Source organism: Panthera uncia (genome assembly GCF_023721935.1).
Source record: "Panthera uncia isolate 11264 chromosome A1 unlocalized genomic scaffold, Puncia_PCG_1.0 HiC_scaffold_17, whole genome shotgun sequence".
In the NCBI taxonomy this organism is placed as follows: Eukaryota; Metazoa; Chordata; class Mammalia; order Carnivora; family Felidae; genus Panthera; species Panthera uncia.
Window position 1 is genome coordinate 51,312,138 of NW_026057577.1, and position 24,790 is coordinate 51,336,927.

Sequence of the window (24,790 nt, forward strand, 5' to 3'; positions counted from 1 at the left end):
CAGTGAATCTGCCCTGTGTATCACACTAAATTAATTCACTGTATTCTGTAGATATGGTCTCTGTGAGTACTTGTCCTTTTTTGAAGTTAGTCTCAATAGTGAGTCTGCGTCATTCTTTTGGTTGGTTAGGTGTGCTTTTTCTCCTCAGCCTCTTAGCGTGTCTGTGTTTCTTTCTAGTGTCTTGTTTTTCCCTTTTTTTTAATGTTTATTTTTGAGAGAGAGAATGAGTGGGGGAGGGGCAGCGAGAGAAGGGGATAGAGGATCAGAAGGGGGGTCTGGGCTGATGGCAGAGAGCCCAGTGCGGGGCTCGAACTCAGGAACCGTGAGATCGTGACCCGAGCCGAAGTCAGATGCTTCACCGACTGAGCCACCCCAGTTGTTTTTCTCTTTTTGAAAGTCTGGGGTGGGGTGGGGTGCCACTGCCAGCACCTCGTCAAGTAGAAACCAGTTAAGGGAAGCCAGCTAGGCCCTGCTGGGTGGGTTTCTGCTGCCTGCAGTGTCCCTCCCCCTTCACTTAGGTCTCCTCCCCACCGGAGGGCCCTGGGTGGGAGTCTGCTGGATCAGCCCTCCTGCCTGGCTGTCGGCACAGAGCCCGACGCGGGACTCGAACTCACGAGCTGTGAGATCATGACCTGAGCTGAAGTCGGACACCCAACCAACTGAGCCATCCAGGCCCCCCTTTTCTTTTCTTTTTTTTTTTTTTAATTTTTAAAAAATGTTTTATTTTATTTTTGAGAGACAGAGACAGCATGAGTGGAGGAAGAGCAGAGAGAGAGGGAGACAGAGCTTTTCTTAAGTTATTGGAGGAAAATTGTTCACCGTTTGCTCTATAGCATTAAGCCTCATTTTTCTCTGGTTCTAAAGCTTTAAAAATTTGCTACAGTCATTAGAATGATTGGTTTTGTTTGCTTGTTTTAAAGAACTTTAGCTAGGGGCACCTGGGTGGCTCAGTCCATTGAGCATCTTTGGCCCAGGTCATGGTCTCACCATTTGTGAGTTCAAGCCCCACATCGGGCTTGCTGCTGTCAGTGCAGAGCCTGCTTCAGATCTTCTGTCCCTCTCTCTGCCCTTCTCCTCCCACCCCCTTAAAAATAAATAAAACATTAAAAAAAAAAAAAAAGCAAGTCACATCATCAAGTTTTGTGGGTGGGCTGGGCAACCTGTCCGTAATACAGTGAAGCTCAGAAATCCATTTGCTCACCCCAGGAACACAGGCTGAAGACTCCTTGTGTAAATCACTATCACCTGGTCAGGCCCTACTGGGGCTTCCCCCCTTCTGTCCTTTGAAAGCAGCAGGTTTATACTCACTTGTCATTGGTAATATGAGGAATGCTGTATTTTAGCTTCTTTGGGAAAAATGAAGTATAAACAGGAAACAAATACCTTACTCCTTGTTTTTACAAATACATTTCACCTCAGCCTCTAGATTCTTAAGCTCCTTTTTAAAGACAAAGACTGCTGCTTATTCATCTTTGGGCCTGGCTGGGGATTTTTTTTTTTTTTAATCTGCAATGCATCATAAATTTGCATGCCCTTCTTCCAGCGGCCATATTAATAATTAATCTTCCCTCCATTGTTCTAACTTGAATATGTGTTCTGGCAAAACAAGCGCGCTGCCTTGGAATTTTTTTGTGCATGTGTGTAAAAAAAGGTTTAAGAAATGGGAGCCCTGTGCTGGAGGGTGAAGTTGGTCAGGCTAGTCCAGTTCTGCTGACTCTAAGAGATAAAGGTCAGCTCAGAGCAGCTGCATTTGATAAGACGTTCGAATATACACAGTGTAGAAGTACAGCAGTAATAAATAAGGTAACCTTTAGGCAACAACTCTGGGCTCCTGATTTGTGCCAGGTACCGTGCTGGGCTCTGGAAACCCGAAGGGGAAGGTAGGAGGCTGCCCAGGTTGCGATGGTGGATTGTCACAGAGGCTTTCACGTGAGTGGTGTATTTAAGTCCCACATGACCATTTACTAGGTGTAGGTCTTTGGGAAAGTTCTCATAGTTTCCTCATTTCTAAAAAGGGAAAAATAGTACTTACCTGTAAGGCTGAGCCTACTAAACCATCTGTCAGTTCATTGTTTGGCACATTGTAAGCAGGCAGGCAGCGGTGGCTTTAAGAAAACACACTGCCCCCTGGAGTTAGAGACCATGGGAGCAAGCCATCATACTGTGTGGGGCAGTTGTTCCGCAGTGCACGAGTGCTCTGGTGGGAGGCTTGTGTGCACAGGTGTTCAGGGAGCTAGGAGGACAGGTGGGTGCCTCTCCCAGCAGAGACATGTGTACAAAGCCTCCAGGGAGTAGTGAGCCAAGACTTGAAGCCCAATTAAGGATTAGCTGGCAAAGAAAGGGGAAGGACATTCCATTCCAGGCTGTAAGAAGTTTACAAGGACACCCAGGCATCTTTTTTTTTTTTAAATAAAGTTTTGGTTTCAGCTTTGCCAGAGTCAGTAGAGCTTTGCAGTCTCCGTTCAGGTTGTAAAGGGGGAAAACCTGGAAAAGGGTTAAATGGGTTTTTAAGAAAAGGAGGTTGTTTTAAATTCTGATGAAGTGTCCAGAATAAGAATAGACCTTTGACTTGGCAACGCATGTGCCTGTGAAGCTTGGCTGATGGTGTGAAGTCCTAGGGAATTCGGTGGGAGCCAAGAGTGGTTCCCACCTGTCCCTGCTGTGGTGACATCTAAGCACACTCCCTTGCAACCTACCCACTGGTTTCCCCGTTGCAGACAGACTCCACTTTCAGAAGAAAATAATTCCATTCTTATCTTTAAACAATCAAGAATACCTTGTGTTCTGGGGCGCCTGGGTGGCTCATTCGGTTAAGCATCCGCGTCTTGGTTTCTGCTCAGGTCATGATGTCATCGTTTCGTGAGTTCGAGCTCTGCAACAGGCTCTGCGCTGACAGCATAGAGCTTGCTTAGGATTCTCTCTCCCCCTCTCTCTCTATCCCTCTCCACTCACACTGTCTGTCTCTCTCAAAAATAAATAAACTTTAAAAAAAGAATACCTCATATACTTAAAGTGGTGCAATAATACATACCTTTCCTTGGTAGGAAAGGAGGAGGTCATGTTTTGATGCTATGCGTAATGGAAAACAAAGCATAAAGTGTGTGTGTTTCAGGGAAATACACTGCATTGATGCTGAACCTAATTGCAAGGATTTATAATAGCAAAATAATCCCATTAAAAGTCTGCTGTCACCTTCAAACACTTACAAAAATTCTTTGTTTAGATCCAGTAGCTTTAATTTCAGAATCCAGCATCTTGTGAGTTTTTACAATGCTCATCAAGGTACTGTGCTAAATATGAGACCTTGTCACCCGATTTGATTGTCAAAAGAATGTTATGAAGTAGGTAGTTTCTCCCCCCACCCCGAGTTTCTTTTTTTCAAAGTATAATTAACCTACAGTGTTACATTGTACAACATGATGATTCAACAATTTTGCACTCGACTCCATGCTCCTCATGATGTGAAATCACCATTTGTCACCAAGCAAGATTTTTCCAGTCTTATTAACTATACTCTCTATGCTGTGTTTTTCATCTTTGTGACTTATTTTGTAACTGGAAGTTTGTACCCCTTATTCCTCTTGAATGTACTTATCCCCCCAACCACCTCCCATCTAGCAACCGGAAGTTTGTTCTCTATTTAAGAGCCTGTTTTTCTGTCTTTTTTCTCTGTTTTGTTTCTTAAATTCCATATATGAGTGAAATGATAAGGTATTTCTCTTTATCCGACTTATTTCACGTAGTGTAATATCAAGTCCATTCATGTCGTTGCAAATGGCCAGGTCTCGTTCTTTTTTATGGCAGAGTAATATTATTCCATTGTACATATATGTCACATCTTCTTTACCCGTTCATCTGTCAGTGGAGATTTTGGTTGCTTCCGTGTCTTGGCTATTGTAAATAATGCTGCAGTAAACGTAGAGGTGCATGTGTCTTTTCAAATTAGTGTTTTTATTTTTGTTGAGCAAATAGCCACTAGGGAACTTACTGGATCATATGGCCTTTCTGTTTTTAATTCTTTGAGGAACCTCCATACTGTTTTTCAAAGAGGATACATCAGCCATTCTTTTTTATTTTAGCCATTCTGACAGGTGTAAGGAGATACCTCATTCTGGTTTTGATTTGCATCTCCCTGATGATTTGTGATGTTGAACCTCTTTTCATGTGTCTTTTGGCCATCTGTTTGTCTTTTGGGGAAAAATGTTTAACGGGTCCTCGACCCATTTTTTTTAATCAGATTATTTGGTTTTACTTGATGTTGAGTTGTGTAAGTTCTTTATATATTTTGGATATTAATCCCTTATTGGATATCTCATTTGCAAAAATCTCCAATTCAGTAGGTTGCCTTTTTGTTTTGTTAATCGTTTCCTTTGGTGTCCAAAAGCTTTCAATTTTGGTGTAGTCCCAGTAGTTTATTTTTGCTTTTGTTTGTCTTACCTCAGGAAATATATCTAGAAAAATGTTTTTGTGGCTGATGCCTAAGAGATGACTACCTATGTTTTCTTCTGGGAGTTTTATGGTCTCACAATTGGGTCTTTAGGCCATTTGAGTTTATTTTAGTGTATGTTGTAAGAAAGTGGCCCAGTTTCATTCTTTGGCACATAGCTGTCCAGTTTTCCCAGTGGCATTTGTTGAAGAGACTATGTTTTCCCCATTGTATATTTTGGCCTCCTTTGTCGTAGATTAATTGACCATATAAGTTTGGGTTTGTTTCTGCACTCTCTGTTCTGTTCAATTGATCTATGTGTCTGTTTTGGTGCCAGTACCGTACTATTTTGATTACTTCAGCTTTTTAGTATATTTTGTAATCTGGAATTGTGACACCTCCAGCTTTCTTCTTTCTCAAAACTGTTTTGACTATCGGGAGTCTTTGTGTTTCCATACAAATTTTGGTATTATTCTAGTTCTGTGAACAACGCTGTTGATATTTTGATAGGGATTGCATTACATCTATAGATTTCTTTGAGTAGTATGGACATTTTAACAATATTGGTTCTTCTGATCCATGAGCATGTAACATCTTTCCATTTGTTTGTATCATCTTCAGTTTCTTTCATCAATTTTTTTATGGTTTTTGGAGTACAGGTCTTTCACCTCTTGGGTTAAATTTATTCCTTAGGTATTTTTTATACCTGTTGGTGCAATTGTAAATGGGAATGTTTTCTTAATTTCTCTTTCTGCTACTTTATTATTAGTGCATAGAAATGCAACATGGGTGGCTGGGTAGCTCAGTTTGTTAAGCGTCTGACTCTTGGTTTCAGCTCAGGTCATGATCTCATGGTTTGTGAGTTCAAGCCCCACATTGAGTTCTGCACTGACAGTGTGGAGCCTGATTGGGATTTTCTCTCTCTCCCTCTGTCTCCACCCCTCCTGCTCACTTGCTTGCTCTGTCTCTCTCTCAAAATAAACTTTTTTTTTTTTAAAAAAAGGAGTGTTTAAAAAAAGAAAAAGAAATGCCACAGATTTCTCTATAATGATTTTGTATCTTACAACTTTACTGGATTCATTTATTCTAGTAGTATTTTGGTGAAGTCTTTAGGGTTTTCTATATGTACAATCATGTCACCTTCGAATAGTGAAAGTTTACTTCTTACCAATGTGAATGCCTTTTACTTCTTTTTCTTGTCTGCTGCCGCTACGACTTCCAGTATTATGTTGAATAAAAGTGGTAGTTTCCCTATTTCTTGAAGAAAAGAGACAGACTTTCTAGAACTTGTCATTGGCAGATCTAGAGTGAGCCCAAGTTAATCTCATGTCATTGTTTTCATTACCAAGCTAAACCAGTAATTTCCTCCTTATTTTTGAAAAGTTGCTCTTTTTCACATTACTAATTTTTGTGGAGTTAACTTTCAATTTTTCCCACACCTTATTTCTATTACTTTGTAACAACTAAGTGACTTACCTGGGTTTCTCAGTTATTATTTGCAGAGTAATATATAACAACTTAAAGATTGGAAATGAAATAGAAGGTGTTGGATCTACCACCTGAACTCCAACGGTCAATATTGGGAATCTAGGGGCATCTAGCTGGCTCAGTCAGACGAGCATGTGACTCTTGATCTCAGGGTTATGAGTTCAAGCCCCATGCTGGATATAGAGATTACTAAAAAAATAATAAATAAATAAACTTTGTAAAAAATGTTGTGACTCTAATTGGCAATGCTTACTGATATTTAAATTTTTCTCCGACAGATCCTTTGGGAAATCTTTCGCGTTAACAGTGCATAACTCAATGTGTGTTACCTTCTAGGACAAATTCACTTACACATCAGAATGGAATAGGTAGTAAAGTAGAGAAGGAAGGCAGTGATCATGGACTCTACTGTGTAGGCTATTAAGAATAGAGGCATTGAGAATGTATGTTAAAGGAAAATAAATGTCTTATTAAAGAACTGTAGCACCTGGTGCACCTGGGTGGCTCAGTTCATTAAGCATCTGACTTTGGCTGTGGAGCCCTGCATCGGGCTCTGTTCTGACAGCTCAAAGCTTGGAGCCTGCTTTGGATTGTGTGTGCGTATGTGTGTACATGTGTGTGTGTGTCTGTGTCTCTCTCTCTCTCTCAAAAATAAAGATTAAAAAAAAAAAAAAAAAAGAACTATAGCAGAAATCATCACTTTAAGCTTCTTAATTTCTTCTGTGGTTTTAACATTACATATTTAGTGTGGATGGGTTAAGAGATCCAGTGTCTTTTGGGGCGCCTGGCTGGCTCAGTCGGTTAAGCATCCGACTTCGGCTCAGGTCATGATCTTGCAGCCTGTGAGTTCGCGCCTCGCGTCGGGCTCTGTGCTGACAGCTCAGAGCCTGGAGCCCGTTTCAGATTCTGTGTCTCCCTCTCTCTCTGACCCTCCCCCGTTCATGCTCTGTCTCTCTCTGTCTCAAAAATAAATAAACGTTAATAAAAAAAAAAGAAGATCCAGTGTCTTTTGTCCTATATTAGTGGTTTTCCAAGTGTGGTGCCCAGACTACAGCATAAAGATTACCTTAGAACTTGTTAGAAATGAAAATTCTTGCCTAACCCAGACCTAGCCTAGAAAAAATGAGATTAGGGGCATCTGGGTGTCTCAGTCAGTTAAGCATAGCACTCTTGATTTCAGTCAGGTCCTTATCTCCTGGTTCAAGGGTTCGAGCCCTGTGCATCAGGTTCCACACTCACAATGTGGAACCTGCTTGGGATTCTGTCTTTCTGCCCCTTCCCTACTTTGTGCATGAGCATGCTCTCTGTCTCACAAAAATAAATAAATAAACTTAAAACGATGAGATTAATCTTTCTAATGTGGGGTGGAACAATTACCATGGGTAATGATTCTGCCTAATCACATCAGGATAAGAGTCAGGTCATTGTGATATTTTTTCCTTTTTTGTAATTCATTCTGGACTTGTTAAGCTAACGAATTGGCATCATTTGTGTGTTGGTAACAATACTGATTTGATTGTTTACACTAACAAGGTAGTCATTACAGGTTAATAGTATTTAATGAGCCCAATAAGTATTAGGTAATTTTATATCTGATATTTTTCTTCCATTTCTTTCCCCTTTAAATTGCAGGCTCAATGATAATTGTATCTCTTGGGTTTGTTTCTGTAGGTTAAAAATATTTCTGCTGGCACACAAGACATGCCTCCTCCCCCTTCTGACTATGTGGAAAGAGTGGACAGCCCCATGGCCTACTCCTCCAACGGTAAAGTGAATGACAGGAGGTCATATCCAGAGTCTTCCTATAAATCAACACCGTAAGTAGCAGCTTCCTTCTTCAGGTAGAATGAGTCTAAACAAAAATGAATATTTGCTGGTGTTGATAAATCAGTTCTTGTTGTGCCATTTGCCTTAAAAAACAAACAACACAAAACAGAAAAACACTTTCCCAAAGACTGGACACTGATGTTGGCCTTGTTGGTGGAGGCTTGCAGCTACTTGGGAGATGAGGGGAGAGGGGCTGTGAGTTGGTGGGGTCTGTTTCCCCATCTAAGCAGAAAGTGCTTCTTTTTTCTCTCGTTGGTTTAATAGAGAAAGGGTAAGTTGGGTTTTTTTCCACTCTAAAAACATGGTTCTCTTTCTGATTCTGGTTTTGAGGTTGAGGTGAGGGTCAAGGACATTACTGATAGTGGAACTGTGTGTGGTTGTGTCTCTCCTTGCCTGTCACTGTTAGGCTCATTTAATGGAAAGGGAAGATTGCTGATTGATCTACCCTTAGCCACATACATTTTTATTAAAGGAGCAGACCTTGTTTGAATTCAGGAATTCTGAGATCTCACTTGCTGTGCTAGATCCTTCATGTCCTGGAGGATGTGAAACTGATGAGGCCTCCACGTTTAGAGTTACAAGTAGTGTAGGGGCGCCTGGGTGGCTCAGTCGGTTGAGCGGCCAACTTCAGCTCAGGTCATGATCTCGCGGTCTGTGAGTTCGAGCCCCGTGTCAGGCTCTGTGCTGACAGCTCAGAGCCTGGAGCCTGTTTCAGATTCTGTGTCTCCCTCTCTCTGACCCTCCCCCGTTCATGCTCTGTCTCAAAAATAAATAAACGTTTAAAAAAAAAAAAATTTAGAGTTACAAGTAGCGTAAAAAACCTCACAGTGAGTTTCTGGCCCAGAGTAGCTGCCATTATGGTTACTGAAATGGTATCTCCATGGTGGTTTTAGTTTACCCTAAAGCCTGATTCTAATTCATCCTAATGACTAGTGAAGGAGGGGGTTTGGAGAGACTGTTACTGACTGGATGTGATTTTTGCCAGGGGATGATAAATTGCTCTTCTTTTTTTTTTTTTTTTTTAAAGATTTTTTTTTAGGGGCGCCTGGGTGGCTCAGTCGGTTAAGCGTCTGACTTCAGCTCAGGTCACGATCTCACGGTCTGTGAGTCCGTGAGTTCGAGCCCCGCGTCGGGCTCTGGGCTGATGGCTCAGAGCCTGGAGCCTGCTTCCAATTCTGTGTCTCCCTCTCTCTCTGCCCCTCCCCTGTTCATGCTCTGTCTCTCTCTGTCTCAAAAATAAATAAACGTTAAAAAAAAAATTTTTTTTTAAAAAAGATTTTTTTTAATGTTTATTCATTTTTTGAGAGAGAGACAGAATGAGAATGTGGGAGGGGCAGACCGAGGGAGACAAAGAATCCCAAGCAGGCTCCAGACTCTGAGCTGTCAGCACAGCACCCCATGTGGGGCTCGAACTCAGGAACCGCAAGATGATGACTTGAGCCAAAGTTGGACACTTAACCAACTGAACCACCCAGGCACCCCTAAAGATTTTATTTTATTTTATTTTATTTTATTTATTTATTTATTTATTTATTTGTTTTTTAACGTTTTATTTATTTTTGAGACAGGGAGAGACAGAGCATAAACAGGGGAGGGTCAGAGAGGGGGAGACACAGAATCTGAAACAGGCTCCAGGCTCTGAGCTGTCAGCACAGAGCCCGACGCGGGGCTCGAACTCACGGACCGTGAGATCATGACCTGAGCCGAAGTCGGATGCTTAACTGACTGAGCCACCCAGGCGCCCCTAAAGATTTTATTTTTAAGTATTCTCTACACCCAGCGTGAGACTCAAACTCATAACCCCAAGACTGAGTTGCATGCTCCACGACCGAGCCAGCCAGGCACCCCATCTTCTTATATATGTAATTCTAGAACTCCAAATTCCTTTGTAGACTGAAAAAAAACAAACAAAAAAAACACCTTTCCTTTAATTGCTTTGATTGTTTTACGTTAAAGGTGTATCTGCTGGAAAACTTTCAAAGTTTTATCCACAGCTCCCTGCCCCACCTCCTTTTAATGGGCCAGTTAATATAGAGATCAACCCTGAGTGTGCGGTAGTTTGGGTGCCTGGAACCCCTTAAGGTGACACCAGCAGCTGAGTTAATTATGGACTCAGTTTGAGACAGTAGGTTTTATTATTACCCTGGAGTGGAATGTGGGAAACACACTGTCAGTTTGCCTTACCCTCGACACATGTTTTGTTTTGGTCTTCACAATTGACCCTCCTGTTGCTATCAGTTGTGAATGATTTGGAGGAGGAGCATTTTCTGTGTTCTCCTTCTGTGTGGATTTTGACAAAAATCTAAAATACTTGAGGCTGTGAGGGGCAAAGGTATACCCAGTAGAGACACAGTCCTTTTAAAAGTTTCAGGCTAGGGGGCGCCTGGGTGGCGCAGTCGGTTAAGCGTCCGACTTCAGCCAGGTCACGATCTCGCGGTCCGTGAGTTCGAGCCCCGCGTCAGGCTCTGGGCTGATGGCTCGGAGCCTGGAGCCTGTTTCCGATTCTGTGTCTCCCTCTCTCTCTGCCCCTCCCCCATTCATGCTCTGTCTCTCTCTGTCCCAAAAAAAAAAAAAAAAAAAAAGTTTCAGGCTAGGAGTTGCTTGACTTCTGTGCATACATGAGAAATATTTATAATGCATCTTGTGGCCAGCTGTGTCTCTAATTGTAAAGCCTGAATGGTTACATAGCATTCCACATGCTGTCTTTTCATGACACCCAAGATATTTTCACAAGTTCATTTGGAACCATTGAAAAATCTTAGCTTAATTCTTGAATAAGCCAGTACCTTTGTAATGTAAAATTTTAAATGGACAGAAGGATAGCTTTTGTCCCCAGCTACCTAGTTCCTCTTCCTAGGAGCAGCTGGTGTTACCAGTTTCTTTTATATAACCTTCCAGAGGCTATTTTAAAATAAATATGCTGGCCAAAATGTACATTACTTATATTTTCCTTTAAAAAAATACAAGCATAGGGGCTCCTGGGTGGCTCAGTCGGTTGAGCGTCCAACTTCGGCTCAGGTTATGATCTCGTGTTCCATGAGTTCAGGCCCCGTGTCAGGCTGTGTGCTGACAGCTCAGAGCCTGGAGCCTTCTTCAGATTCTGTGTCTCCTCTCTCTGCCCCTCCCCCGCTTGCACCCTGTCCCTCTCCCTCTCTCAAAACATAAATAAACATCAAAAAAGAAAAAAGAAAAAGAGAATGGCATGATCTAGAAACTCAGAGGCTAGCAAGGCTCCTGTTGTTCTGTGGGCTTTATTGTCGGTAGAGCAGAATGGTCATCCACATTTTCCAGGCTATGCTAACTGAACTTTCAGCATAGGATTTGGAAAATGGAATGCCCTCTTCCAAAGCTTACATATACAACCTGTTGAAAGATTCTTGATTAGCCCTTTTTGGATCATTGTCTTTCCTGAGGCCACAGAGATGGAGTTCTCTGATGGACAAGGCTTAGATATTCCCCCCGATAATGGTGACAGTTCTGAAGTACCATGTACATCATGGACATTATGCTCATAGGACACTGATGTTGATCATGCATTGTTTCTCTTCCCTCGCTGATACTGGGTGTCATCAGAATTCTTGTGAAGGTGTTTTCAATTCATTAATGATCCTGAACACCTGCCAGGTACACAGTAGGGTAGCTGTCCCTGGAATAGCAAATCCTTGTTGTCATGGAGGTTGCAATCTATCAGGGACAGAAGACAGTGCACAGTAGCTACACTGAGAGTCAGGACAAGATAGGAACACCAAATGCATGTGAGGGTGTGTGTGTGTGTGTGTGTGTGTGTGTGTGTGTGAAAAACAAATGAATAAAAAAGACAATACAAAAGGGTGAACTTCTGGACTTGGATACTGAGTTGGATACCAGGGAAAGTATACAGTTGGTTGCCTCTTCTGGGGTATGCAGATTATGACCTAACAGGATTTGTATCTAAAAGTGGGTTCAAGGGCACCTGAGTGGCTCAGTTGGTTAAGTGTCCGACTCTTTTTTTTCTTTTTTTAATGTTTATTTATTTTTGAGAGAGAGAGAGAGAGAGAGAGAGACAGAGTGTGAGTCAGGGAGGGGCACAGAGAGAGGGAGACACAGAGTCCGAAGCAGGCTCCAGGCTCTGAGCTGTCAGCAGCCCGACGTGTGGCTTGAACTCAAACTGTGAGATCATGTCCTCAGCTGAAGTCGGACGCTCAACTGACTGAGCCACCTAGGCACCCCTAAGCGTCTGACTCTTGATTTCAGCTCAGGTTATGATCTCACAGTTTGTGAGTTCTAGCCCCACATCAGGCTCTGTGCTGACAGTGCAGAGCCTCTCTTCCTCTCTCTCTGCTTCTCCCCTGCTTGTGCTCTCTCTCCCTCTGGAAATAAACTTAAAAAATAAAAGAAATAAAAAAGAAATAAAAGTAGGCTCAAAGATTATTGGCAGTACAAAAATTCCCTAACTCTTGAATTTATATATATTTGCTGAGCATTTTGTTTTTAGGTTTTATGCCATATCAAGTAAGTTATCCTCTAGAGTTTCAAAGTATGTAGGAGAATGGGAGGTGGAAAGCTCCCAAAGTCGAGATTTATAATATAAGTATCTAATACAATTATGAGAGGATGCCCATTTTAATGTTTTAGGTTTTGTTCTTTTCTAATTTGTTTTGCTTTTTAGTTTTCTCCTCCTCTAGTCCCTACTCCCTCAAATAAGCCTTCTGCATTCCCAAAACGAGGAGCATAAAACCAGGCAGTTTTGGCAGAGTGTCTAGGAACCTGTTACTCATTGACTCATAGAGAAAGTCACATTTTCCCTCCTTTAGATGTAGCGTTAATATAGCACCCTAAGCCTCAGGAACCTGAATACATTCCAACAGAAGGAATAAATCACACCACCACCCCCAACTATGCACACACATCCCAAAGCTTTAGGATTCTACAAGAAATTACTAAGTGTGATTAGAAATCTGAAGACTTTGGGGCACCTGGGCAGCTCAATCGGTTAAGTGTCTGACTCTTGGTTTCAGTTGAGGTCATGATCTCACGGTTTGTAAGATTGAGCCCCGTGTCAGGTTCTGTGCTGACAGCTTGGAGCCTGCTTGGGATTCTCTCTCCTTCTCTCTCTGTCCCTCTCCCACTTGTGCATGCATTCACATGCACACACACTCTGACTGTCTCAAAATAAACATTTAAAAAAATCTGAAGATTTTGACAACAGTTAGAATCAAGCAGTTCTGGATCACCTAGAAAATAGAGTACACCTCATAGATAAAGCTCAAGATTATAGTTTCTGTCAAGGTGCCTGGGTGGCTCAGTCAGTTAAGTGTCCAACTTCGGCTCAGGTCATGATCTCATGGTTTGTGGGTTTGAGCCCCGTTTTGGGCCCTGTGCTGACAGCTCAGAGCCTGGAGCCTGCTTCGAATTCTGTGTCTCCCTCTCTCTCTGCCCCTTACCCACCCCCCACATCCCCCCCCCCCACACACACACACATTCACTCTCTGTCTCTCTCCATCTCTCTCTCTCCCTCTCTGTCTCAAAAATAAATGTTTAAAAAAAAAAAGATTATAGTTTCTGTAAGTGGAAAAGCAATAAGAAAACAAAAGTCTTAAGACATTTTTACTAGTTGATTTGAATAGCAGGCCGATGGTGGAAAGTCTCAGGCATGACCTTTGTGTTCTTTCATTGTTCTTCTTGACCTTCTTTAGCTTTGCTATCAGGGAAAGTTAAGTTTCGCATTGCTGTTACTCAGAAGTGCTTTACTGTTGCCACAGCTCTTGGTGTTTTATTCCACGTTTGGCTTCATATTTATGCTTGCGGCACAAACATTTGCACTTAAAATTCCAATGTGGGGGGCGCCTGGGTGGCTCAGTTGGTTAAGTTTCAGACTCGTGATTTTGGCTCAGGTGATGATCTCACGGTTCGTGGGATTGAGCCCTGCGTTGGGCTCTGTGCTGACAGCTTGGATCCTGCTTGGGATTCTCTTTCTGCTCCTCCTCCACTCTTGCATGTGTGCACTCTCTCTCAAAATAAATAAGCATTAAAAAAAAAAAAAAACCAAGGGGCGCCTGGGTGGCTCAGTCGGTTGACCGTCCGACTTCGGCTCAGGTCATGATCTCACGGTCCGTGGGTTCGAGCCCTGCGTCGGGCTCTGTGCTGACAGCTCAGAGCCTGGAGTCTGTTTCAGATTCTGTGTCTCCCTCTTTCTCTGACCCTCCCCTGTTCATGCTCCCTCTCTGTCTCAAAAATAAATAAATGTTAAAAAAATAAAAAAATAAAAAAATAAAACACACACAAAAAAAACCAAAACTGATGCAATTGGGAAAATAAGTCTAATGATAACACTTCCAGGCCATTCAGTCTACGTGGCTGCAGGATTATCATAGCAGTTGTTTAAATTTTTAGTCTCTTTAGTTTTTTCAAGATTGTATCTTGAAAAGAAAGTTGATACACGGGAGTCTAAAATTAGTATTAGAATATGCTTACCTCTGAGAATCAGCTTCTGAAAGTAGATATGTACGTGCATTTCTCTTGACTGCTTACCATTCCGTGAAACTGGAAGAACCTGTAGAAAAGAATCCTGAGCATTATTTTCCTGCCTGCCTTTTGTGGAGTAAGTCCCTGGCACAGGTCGGGTGAACACCTCTTCCAGATCAGCCTGGGCTTCCTCAAGTGCAATCTTAGATCCATCCTGCTTAGGAATGTTTACACATGGGCTCCCCTTACATCGGAACCTTAAAGCTACTGGTCTGTCTCAGAGGATCTGAGCTGGTGCGAAACTGAACACGGGAAACTGGGGATCTGCTCCGTGTTGGGAACATGAGCTGCTTACGTGAATGAATGCACTTACGTTTAGATGTCTCTTACTGCTTACTGTGGCTGCTCCTTGTGACTACAGCGCACTTGCTGGCAAAGAGCTGTGGTGTACCTATGACCCCTGAAAAACGATGGCTGTTTTGTTAGGGTTCCTGAGGTGGTGCAGGAGCTTCCAGTGACTTCACCGGTGGACGACTTCAGGCAGCCTCGCTACAGCGGCAGTGGTAACTTTGAGACGCCTTCAAAAAGGGCACCTACGAAAGGAAGGGCGGGAAGGTCCAAGAGGCCGGAGCAGGACCACTATGAAACAGACTACACGACCGGGGGCGAGTCCTGCGACGAGCTGGAGGAGGACTGGATCAGGTACGGGGTCACCTCGTGTTGGAACCACTCGCACATCTGTCTGATGGGTCGCCTGGGCCAGTCAGCTTTGGGGTTTTGCCTGCCAAATTGGAGTTGGGTGGTAGGATTTCGTTCCTGCACAGCCAGGACTGGAGATGGTATTTCAGGAGGTTCTTTTCTTTAGTGCTCTTTTGTAATAAAGATTGATGTAGAGGGGATATGTTTGGCTCCATTGCGTCTTAAGAACGCTCTCAGTGTCTTTCACAAAATGATGAACTTCACTCTTTACTTGTACCAGTGGTCACCCAAGAAAGGTCTTTCAAATAAATAAAACACAGGTATGGAGGAACTTTTGTTACTGATTATATAATTCCTAGACCAGAGTTATGGCTTTGTTTTGGCATTTACTTTTAAGTTAAGGTTTCATGGGGAGACCAGAGATTCTTTTAAAAGTTTAATCCAGAGGACTTTGGCAAACGGTTTTGTAAACAATTAAGTTAACAATTTAGTGTTCTGGCCACGGTTGTGGTTAAGTTCCTTTGTGTGTTGGTGGTTTAGTTATACTTCATCATCACTAACTATCATGTATGGTGTGTAGCCCTTTTATGCCCAAGTGTCTTGAGAAATGGGACACGAATCAGAAACATTTGTGGTCTGGATGGTGGTCAGTCACAGTGTTGCTTCTCGAGCTGTGAGAGGTGTGGTAGCATAGCCTGACATCGCCTCGCTGGTGGTTCTCATACCACACCTTCCCTTCTTCCCACAAGAGTTCTTGGTCAAGAGGCACCTGGGGGGCTCAGTAGGTTGAGTGTCCAGCTCTTGATTTTGGCTCAGATCACTATCTCATAGTTTGTGGGATCAAGCCTTGCTTGGGATTCTCTCTCTCCTCTCTCTCTCTCTCTGTCTGCCCCTCCCCCTGCTCACGTGCTCTCTCTCTCTCTCAAAATAAATGGATGGACTTAAAAAACAAAACAGAACAAAAAAACAGAGTTCTTGGCCACGTTCAGTCATCTAGCTATAAAATACTTTCCTAACTTGTTTCATGGAACATCTAAATGAAAAGTTTTAAGAAAATGTTTTCTTGTTTCTCTTTTGAGCAATCATTTAATTTCTCCCCTCTGTAAAATGAAGATAGGAGGCCAATTTTGGTGTAAAAATTGAAATTCCATATTGCTGTGAAGTTCCTACATCATGTGAAACAAGTCAGAGTATTTCCTCAGTGGATTATTAGTGAAGAGCATCACCTGGAAATGTAAAGAATGGCTAGTCTCTTGAGAGATGCAAGGGATACAGAATTGCATGCATCGCCAGATTATTTGTACAAGGAGCATGCATTTTTGTACATGTACACTTTAATGTCTGATCTCACCATCAAAGGATTTAAAAAAGCCATTTCTGTGGAGGAAAACAAGTTAAGTTGGAAAAAGAAAAAAGAATCTGAAGACTGTAGTTGGTGGCAGAAAGCAACCAGCTACCAGCCAGTTCTGCTGCCGTAGTGATGGGAACGCACTTTGTGTTCCAGTATTCCAGTTTTCACACTTTAAATTCAGGGGTGCCCAGGTGGCTCAGTCGGATGAGCGTCCAACTTCGGTTCAGGTCATGATCTCACGGTTCGTGAGTTTGAGCCCCGCGTCGGGCTCTGTGCTGACAGCTTGGAGCTTTTAGGCTGCTTCAGATTCTTGTTTCTGTCTGTCTCTACCCCATCCCTGCTCATGCTCTGTGTCTCAAAAAAATAAATAAACATTTAAAAAAAGTAAGATTTTAGACATATTCTATTGTCACATGGTGTTGTATTTCCAGAATAAATAAGTTCCTATGACTTGAACCTCAAATTTCATAAATGATTTTCAATTTTATTTCTGAAAATTATATTAGCATTGTATTTCTTTTCTAAGTAGGCTTTATGCCCAATGCAGAGCCCAACATGAGGCACAATCCTGAGATCAAGACTGAGCTGAGAGCAAGTCAGGTGCTCAACTGACTGAGGCACCCAGGGACACCCCTAAGCATAGTATTTTCTTTTTTAATTTTTTAATGTTTTTATTTATTTTTGAGACAGAGTGTGTGAGCGAGAGTCAGATGCTTAACCAACTGAGCCACCCAGGTGCCCCTTTTTAAATTTTTTTTTGTTTATTTATTTTGAGAGAGAGAGAGAGAGAGAGAGAACACAAGTAGGGGAGGAGTGGAGAGAGAGGGAGAGAGAGAGAGATTGCCAGGCAGGCTCTGCACTGTCAGCACAGAGTCTAATGCGGGACTCAAACTCAGGAACTGTGAGATCATGACCTGAGCCAAAATCAAGAGTCTGTCACTCATCCAACTGAGTCACCCAGGTGCCCCTAAGCATAGTATTTTTAAAACCATAACCAGTGATGTAGAAATATAATCATTCATTCTTTTTTTTTTTTTTTTAAGTTTATTTGGTTATTGATTGAGGGAGAGAGTGCATGTACAGGAGAGGCAGAGAGAGAGAGAGGAGAGAGAATCCTGAGCAGGTTCCATGCTGTCAGCTCAGAGCCAGATGCTGAGCTCGAACTCCCAACCCATGAGATTATCACCTGAGCCCAAACCAAGAGTCGGACGCTTAACATTTTTTAATGTTTATTTTTGAGAGAGAGGGGGCGAGTGCGGGCACGGGAGGGGCAGAGAGAGAGGGAGACAGAGGATCTGAAGCAGGCTCCTCGCTGACAGCAGAGGGCTCAGTGCGGGGGGTGGAACTCAGGAACCATGAGATCATGACCTGAGCCAGAGTCAGACCCTTAACCCACTGAGCCATTAAGGCGCCTCTAAGCAGAATCATTCTTAAGAGAACTCACTTGCTTCTCACCTTCCTCTCATAAGCAAGAAAAAGAAAACAGGAGAATGTCACTCTCACGTCCCACCAGCTTTATTGTCTTGGCTGAAGAAATACTGGATTTTATGTCTGCTGGAATCAAAAGTAGTCATTTTCTCACTGAATTTTTAGGGAATATCCACCTATCACTTCAGATCAACAAAGACAACTCTACAAGAGAAGTTTTGACACTGGCCTGCAGGAATACAAGAGCTTACAGGCAGAACTTGATGAAATCAATAAAGAACTTTCTCGTCTGGATAAAGAGTTGGATGACTATAGAGAAGACAGTGAAGACTACATGGTAAATTCAAACCTGATAATTGTATATTATATATGATGTCATTCTAATTTATGAAGATACAGTATCCTTTCTATTAATGTTGATTCAGATTTTGCTAGTAATTTTTAAATTGATTTCATTGAGAAATAATTTTAGTCCAGTCTCAGATGAAAGTCTTTCCAAATTGAAGAGTGTACTAATGTAGTTAAGTGAGAAATAGAAAACAAAAGGCTATGTACATATATCCCTTCCTGTTTAAAAATAAAATAGCTGGATTATTTTTTCTATTTTAAAACACTGTTCATTCTTTCTGTAAACTATTAAACATTACAGAATTGGGTACAGAAAGATAAACTTCCTTAAATTCTGCCTCCTGTCACCAAAATGTTTGTTTAAATATCCCCTTCATGCAAAAGTGCACCTAGACACATACCGTCTTTGATAAAAAGTTATCTTTTTTCCCCCCCCAGCTGAGGTTACGTTTGTCCATGAAAGTTACTCTTTCCTTTTTAATCCCCCTTTCCATACTTTCATAGTGAAGGAAGTCACTATGCATAGATCACACCTAAGGAATGGAGAATTATGTTCCAGCTCTTTAAAGACTGTGTACCTACACAAATTATTTGGAATTCTTGTGCATGAGAAATTGGTTACTTCCTCCCATTTACTTAATCATTCACTTATACCAGTATTGACTCATAAATATATCTATTTTATACGTTGGGTTATAATCCAATACTACTTTATTTTGTTGCTCAAATTATTTATAATATAACATGTTCACTTAACGATGTATGTAATATGCATACACGGGGTAGTTACTGGGAGTTCAGACCAATTTCATAATGGGGTATAACCAGATGAGAGCTACACTTTACAGAAGATCTCTGTGGGGTCAGCACGGCCCATGGACCCGCATGGGGAGTGATGAGAAGCAGCAGAACCATTACCTGTATGGGAATGGAATGTGAGGAATAGGTCTTAAATTCCTCTGTCCTGGCTTCCTCCAGGCTCTCTTGCTGACTATATGAATAATAGCTTTAAGGACCTAAAGACTTCATTATTTTCATTTCCTGTATTTGGGGTATTGTTGGCAGTTTTAGCTCCAGAATATAACATCAGGAATGTCATTTTTGAAAGAGAAGATTCCCCCCTGAACATATTCTATTGTGTTTCTCCTTGATAGGCTGCTGCTGATGAGTACAATAGACTGAAGCAAGTGAAGGGAGTAAGTATTCCAGATTGTAAGATTCTTTCGGAGAGAATGTTTCTAGTATGTGTTTTTTATTTAACCTTTGGAATGACTGTGAATACCTAGTCACACAAGCACTGATTATGACAAAAGGCCTTATCATTACAAGGTGAAAACTGTACCTGAGAAGTTAGGACCTTAATTTCAGTTGTTTGCAACTATAGCCAATACTGATTTTTTAAGATTATTTTATTTTTTTAATGTTTATTTATTTTTGAGACAAAGAGAAAGAGAGAGAGAGAGGCAGAGCACGAGCAAGGGAAGGGCAGAGAGAGAGAGGGAGACACAGAATCCGAAGCAGGCTCCAGGCTCTGAGCTGTCTGCACAGAGCCCGATGTGGGGCTTGAACCCATAAACCACAAGATCATAACCTGAGCCAAAGTCGGACGCTCAACCGACTGAGCCACCCAGGTGCCCCAAGCTTTTTTTTTTTAAAGTTGAAGTATACGTACAGAAACTTGCACAAATTCTGAGTGCACAACTTGGTAGATTTTCACCAACCACCATATACCTTTGTACCTGGCACCCAGATGAAGAAATATATTTCCTAGTTTCCTAGACAACCCCCTCTGGAACTCTCCTCCAATTTTTACTCTCCCCACAGATAACTACCATCCTAATTTCTAACATCATAAATGAGTTTTGCCTATTTTGAACTTGATGTAAATGGCATCTATAGTATGTATTTTTCATGTGTAATTTCTTTTGCTCTTTTTGAATACCCATTCATATTTTTGTGTGTGGCTATGGTTCATTTATTTTTACTTGGTAAATAAAAGTCAATTGATTCATCCATTCTTTCGTTAGTGAGCCTTTGGGTTATTCCTAGATTATGGCTTTTATAATTAATGCAACTTCAAACATTTTTGAATGTGTCTGTGCACATCTGCACACATATGTTAAGGATATATTTGGGAGTGGAATTGCAGGGTCATTGGGTCTGTCTGTCTAACCTTGGCTTAAATAGTGTCAAACAGCTTTCCTGGATTGCCAGTTTATATTCCCACTGAAGTGTGCATATTCCTTTTGCTCCATATCCTTGTAAACACTTGGCGTTATTAATCTTTCTTGATTTAAAGCTTTGTTTTTAAAGGATTTTATATTAAAATTTTTTGAAGTCACAAAACACTGTAATTTTAAATGCAAGAGTTTTATATAGTGGGGCGCCTGGCTAATTCAGTCAGTAGAACATGACTCTTGATCTCAGGGTTGTGAGTTTAAGCCCCATGTTGGGTATAGAGATTACATAAAAAATAAAAAAATAAAATTAAAGAATATATACTAAAATTTCCTGTCTCTTTACCCATTCCTCCTTTTCCAAGTCAACTGATATCGCCAGTTTTTGTTGTACTGATTTTTTTTTTAAGGATTTTATTTATTTTTAAGTAATTTCTACACCCAACATGGGGCTTGAACCTACAACCCAGAGACCAAGAGTCACGTGTTCCATCCACTGAGCCAGCCAGGCACTCCTGTTTTACTGATTTAAAAAAAAAAAATTTTTTTTAACGTTTATTTATTTTTATTTTTTTTAATTTTTTTTTAACGTTTATTTATTTTTGAGACAGAGAGAGACAGAGCATGAACAGGGGAGGGGCAGAGAGAGAGGGAGACACAGAATCAGAAGCAGGCTCCAGGCTCTGAGCCATCAGCCCAGAGCCCGAGGCGGGGCTCGAACTCATGGACCGCGAGATCGTGACCTGGGCTGAAGTCGGACGTCTAACCAACTGAGCCACCCAGGCGCCCCAACGTTTATTTATTTTTGAGACAGAGAGAGACAGAACATGAACGGGGGAGGGTCAGAGAGAGGGAGACACAGAATCTGAAACAGGTACTGATTTTTTTTTAGATGATGTGTTAGCAGAAAGGTGGGTCAATTTTTGGGGTCACTTTATAAATCACTAGAAATTAGTATATGTTTTGTAAAACTCAGAAGATATGACTAAGCAAAAAGAATCCAGTGCCTGTTGGGTCAGAATGGTCAGAGAAACTGCCAGATCACTGTGCATATTACTCTATTCAACACCCCAGCAATTTCATTTGACTAATATTCTGTGGTTTTTTGGCTCACCTCTGCCTTCCTAGCAGCTAACACAACTTGTTTTTATTTTGTTAAGTTTACTTGGCTTTTTTTTTGCCCCAAGTCTGCAGATTACAAAAGTAAGAGGAATTATTGCAAGCAGTTGAAGAGTAAATTGTCGCACATCAAGAAGATGGTTGGAGATTATGACAGACAGAAGACATAGAAGGCAGATGATACCACATTGTTTGAGAGATTAAGAAGTTATTTGACATCTCTGCAATGTTGTCAGAAGGCAAAATGACTGGATTCTAACCCAGGAAGACAAACCTTTGTCACATTACATACTTTTGGTGGCTTTACTATCATCAGTTTAATATCATCAGTATTGAAGCATTTTATAAATAGCTTTTGATAATCAACTGGGCTGAACACTCCAATTAAGGATTCTGTACTTTAAACTTCGGCTCTTATATTAAGGACTGACTATAGGTTGAGGTTTTTAAACCTTGAAGGCAGGTCCCATGGTGAACTGTGCTATGAACTTGCACACTCAGGCAGTGTTTTCTTAACACCTAAGTGCACTCACTAGTTCACATTGGTGATCTCATCCATTCCTCCCAGAAATCTGTCTTCAGAACTGTTATTTATAATCATTTCTTTTCAGGTAGGGAGACTGGGTCCCTGCAGTGAAGGCTCTGAAGTGAATCTGCCTGTTTCCTGGCTTATAGTTTTGGTTAAGTCTGTTTTACGACTTGACTCCATTAATTAAAGTCCCTTGGCCTTTCCCTTAGCTCCTGTGGCTAGTGCATTCTCTCAACCTCCCTATTCATTTTTTTGTTTTCTGTGTATAAGTGGTTAAAAGAGCTTTTCATTGTTGTGTGCTATCCAGATAATAAAGATCTTGTAAAAATAACACATGGTGAAACTTAAAGATTGTAAATACATACAGGTATTCACTTTTTAAAAATCACAGTTTAAACCTGGTTAGAATTTGGTTGTGTATTTTAAAATTCTTTTAAATCTTTTATGGTTTACATGTTTGTTTCCTTTTTTTAAACCAACTAGGCTTTTTCATTATATCAGAATATCTCATTACATTGCTAATTCGGTTGTGACTTGGATTGTATCTTAAGAGAATATTCAAGTTCTGTACATATTTTATAAGGTATTAAACTTGGTGTTTTCTTTCATATACTTGTTTGACATCATTCGTGCTGTTGATATGAAGATGTGGAAAATTACACTCAGTTTTATCTGAGTATATAGTTTATTGCATTAAACTATATTGGTTGCTGTGCTGGTTGCTGAATTTCCCAGTCTTTCAGTTATAAGAAGGCTGATTTGTCTGAGAATACAGCACAATACAACAAAACATCAAATTATTTCAGATGGTGCCCTTGGTCTCACCACTTTTTTTTTTTTAATTAAAATTTTTATTAGTAAAGTAAAATTAGCTGATAGTAGTGGGCATATAGCTAGCCAAGTTGATTGTTTTTATCCCCCCCCCCAACGCCAGTTTAGAGTGCTTTTTGTGAAAATTTTGGAAGAATAAGCTTTAATCATTAATATGCAATTCAGACATTATATACAAGTCTGAATCATTTTCCAAAGATAAACCTTAAAATAATGTTTCTTTTATAACATTGTTCATTTCTTCAAATTGAAGAAATTCTTAATTTTCCGTGTGCTGTACATACTTACTACAAAAGGTAGTAGTTTATAGTTTTCATGCCTTTTGGATTCACACCAAATGGCAAGGACTCTTTTGAGGAACTTAACTCATTTTTATGCATGCTAAAATATAAATCTCTTTGTTCTTGGAAGTTCGTGTACTTAGATTATGAAGATGGCAAAATTGCCAGTGTTCTGACAAAATAGTACTGTTCACCTGAATGCAGAAAACCAAATAGCATGAGTTTCCATTGTAAACTTGTGTCATAAGGTTGAACTTTGAAATAAAAAAACAAGAAAGTCATTTTTCAAATGTACTTAAAGACTGCTTGGTATTAACCAGCTGGATGTAACTTTAAAGAAGCACCCAGGCATATTTCTAGTTTGGAAAAAGGAGATTTAGGTTATATGTCAGAAGTCTCTTCCATGTCTGACCTGAGATTCTTTTTAAGTTTTTTTGTTGTTTTTTTTTTTTTAATGAAAAAGAGCATGTGTGAGTGGGGGGAGGGAGAATGGGTGAGGAGTGAGGAGGGGAGAGAGAGAGAGAGAGAGAGAGAGAGAGAGAGAGAGAGAATCCCAAGCAGGCTCCACTCTGTCAGTTCAGAACCCGATATAGGGCTTGAACCCTCAAGGCATGAGATCATGACCTAAGCGGAAATCAAGAGGCAACACTGAACTGAGCTATCCAGGTGCCCCTCTGACCTGAGATTCTTATGTGTGCTTCTGTCTTCTATAAAGAACATTCCATATGTTCTGTTGTGAAAGGATGTGGTCGTTAGTAAAGGTTAATTGCATACAGTGATTCCCTTACGTAGGTGATTCTGTGATAAAAGGCAAAATCAATATTTTAATTTCTCTTTATCTTGAAAAATTTAAAGAAGTATAGAAAATGAAAAATACAAATATCCAGGGTGCCTGGGTGGCTCAGTTGGTTAAGCATCCAACTCTTGGTTTCTGCTCAGGTCATGATCTCACGATTTGTGGGTTTGAGCCTCACGTCAGGCTCCACGCTGATAGTATGGAGCCTGCTTGGGATTCTCTCTCTCCCTCCCTCTCTCTGCCCCTTCGCTGCTTGCTCTCTCTCTCAAAAATGAATAAACTTAAACACATATATCTACCATCAAGAAATGACAGGTGTTAGTTTTGTCATATATGCCTTTTATTTTGTGAAATAAATTTAAGTCTATTGGTACTTATACTAAAAGTTACATTGTATACACACGTGAAATTATCACTTATTCCTTATATCATTCTATTGACGTTATCATTTCTCATTCTCATTTTACAGGAAAGAAAAATAATGTGGTAGATTAGTCCACTGTCACATACTAGCAAGTGATTAAACTAGGATTGGAAGCTTGATCTGTTGAAAATAATAGGCTCTGTACTCCTGTTCTAGGTTGACTGTCACTAAATTAATGTTTTGGGTAAGAAGAGATTGGTCTGTATGGTGTTAATAAAATTTTGTATTTTAATTGTAAGTGCATTTTAAGTACTTTGAATTAATGTAAAATGCTTCATATGAAATATCTGAAGTATCTGTAAAGATCTGAGTGGGTGTGTGTGTGTAAAGAAGGGTAAGAACAGTGGCACCTGGGTGGCTCAGTCGGTTAGGTGTCCAACTCTTGATTTTGGCTCAGGTCATGATCTCACAGTTCATGAGTTTGAGCCCTGAGTCAGGTTCTTTGCTGACAGCTTGGAACCTGGAACCTGCTTCGGATTTTGTGTCTCCCTCTGTCTCTGCCCCTCCCCCACTCACGCGCGCGCTCTCGTGCTCTCTCTCTCTCTCTCAAAAGTAAATAAACATTAAAAAAAAAAAGACAAATGAATTAGATACAGGGGCGTATTATCCCTTCTGTGTCTCA

At 40.9% G+C, this 24,790-nt stretch overlaps 1 protein-coding gene across 2 annotated transcripts in view; it reads left to right on the plus strand.

Moving 5' to 3' along the window:
* OCLN (occludin) overlaps positions 1-24,318 on the plus strand; it is a 55,672-nt gene extending 31,354 nt beyond the window's left edge. For both annotated transcript variants that reach the window (XM_049649591.1, XM_049649592.1), the window contains 5 exons: positions 7,586-7,731; positions 14,672-14,887; positions 17,829-18,000; positions 19,166-19,207; positions 21,376-24,318. In XM_049649591.1, coding sequence (XP_049505548.1) covers positions 7,586-7,731; positions 14,672-14,887; positions 17,829-18,000; positions 19,166-19,207; positions 21,376-21,477 — 678 coding nt within the window. In that variant the 3' untranslated portion in view covers positions 21,478-24,318. The remainder of the gene's footprint in view (positions 1-7,585; positions 7,732-14,671; positions 14,888-17,828; positions 18,001-19,165; positions 19,208-21,375) is intronic.
* Positions 24,319-24,790: the final 472 nt, after the last annotated feature.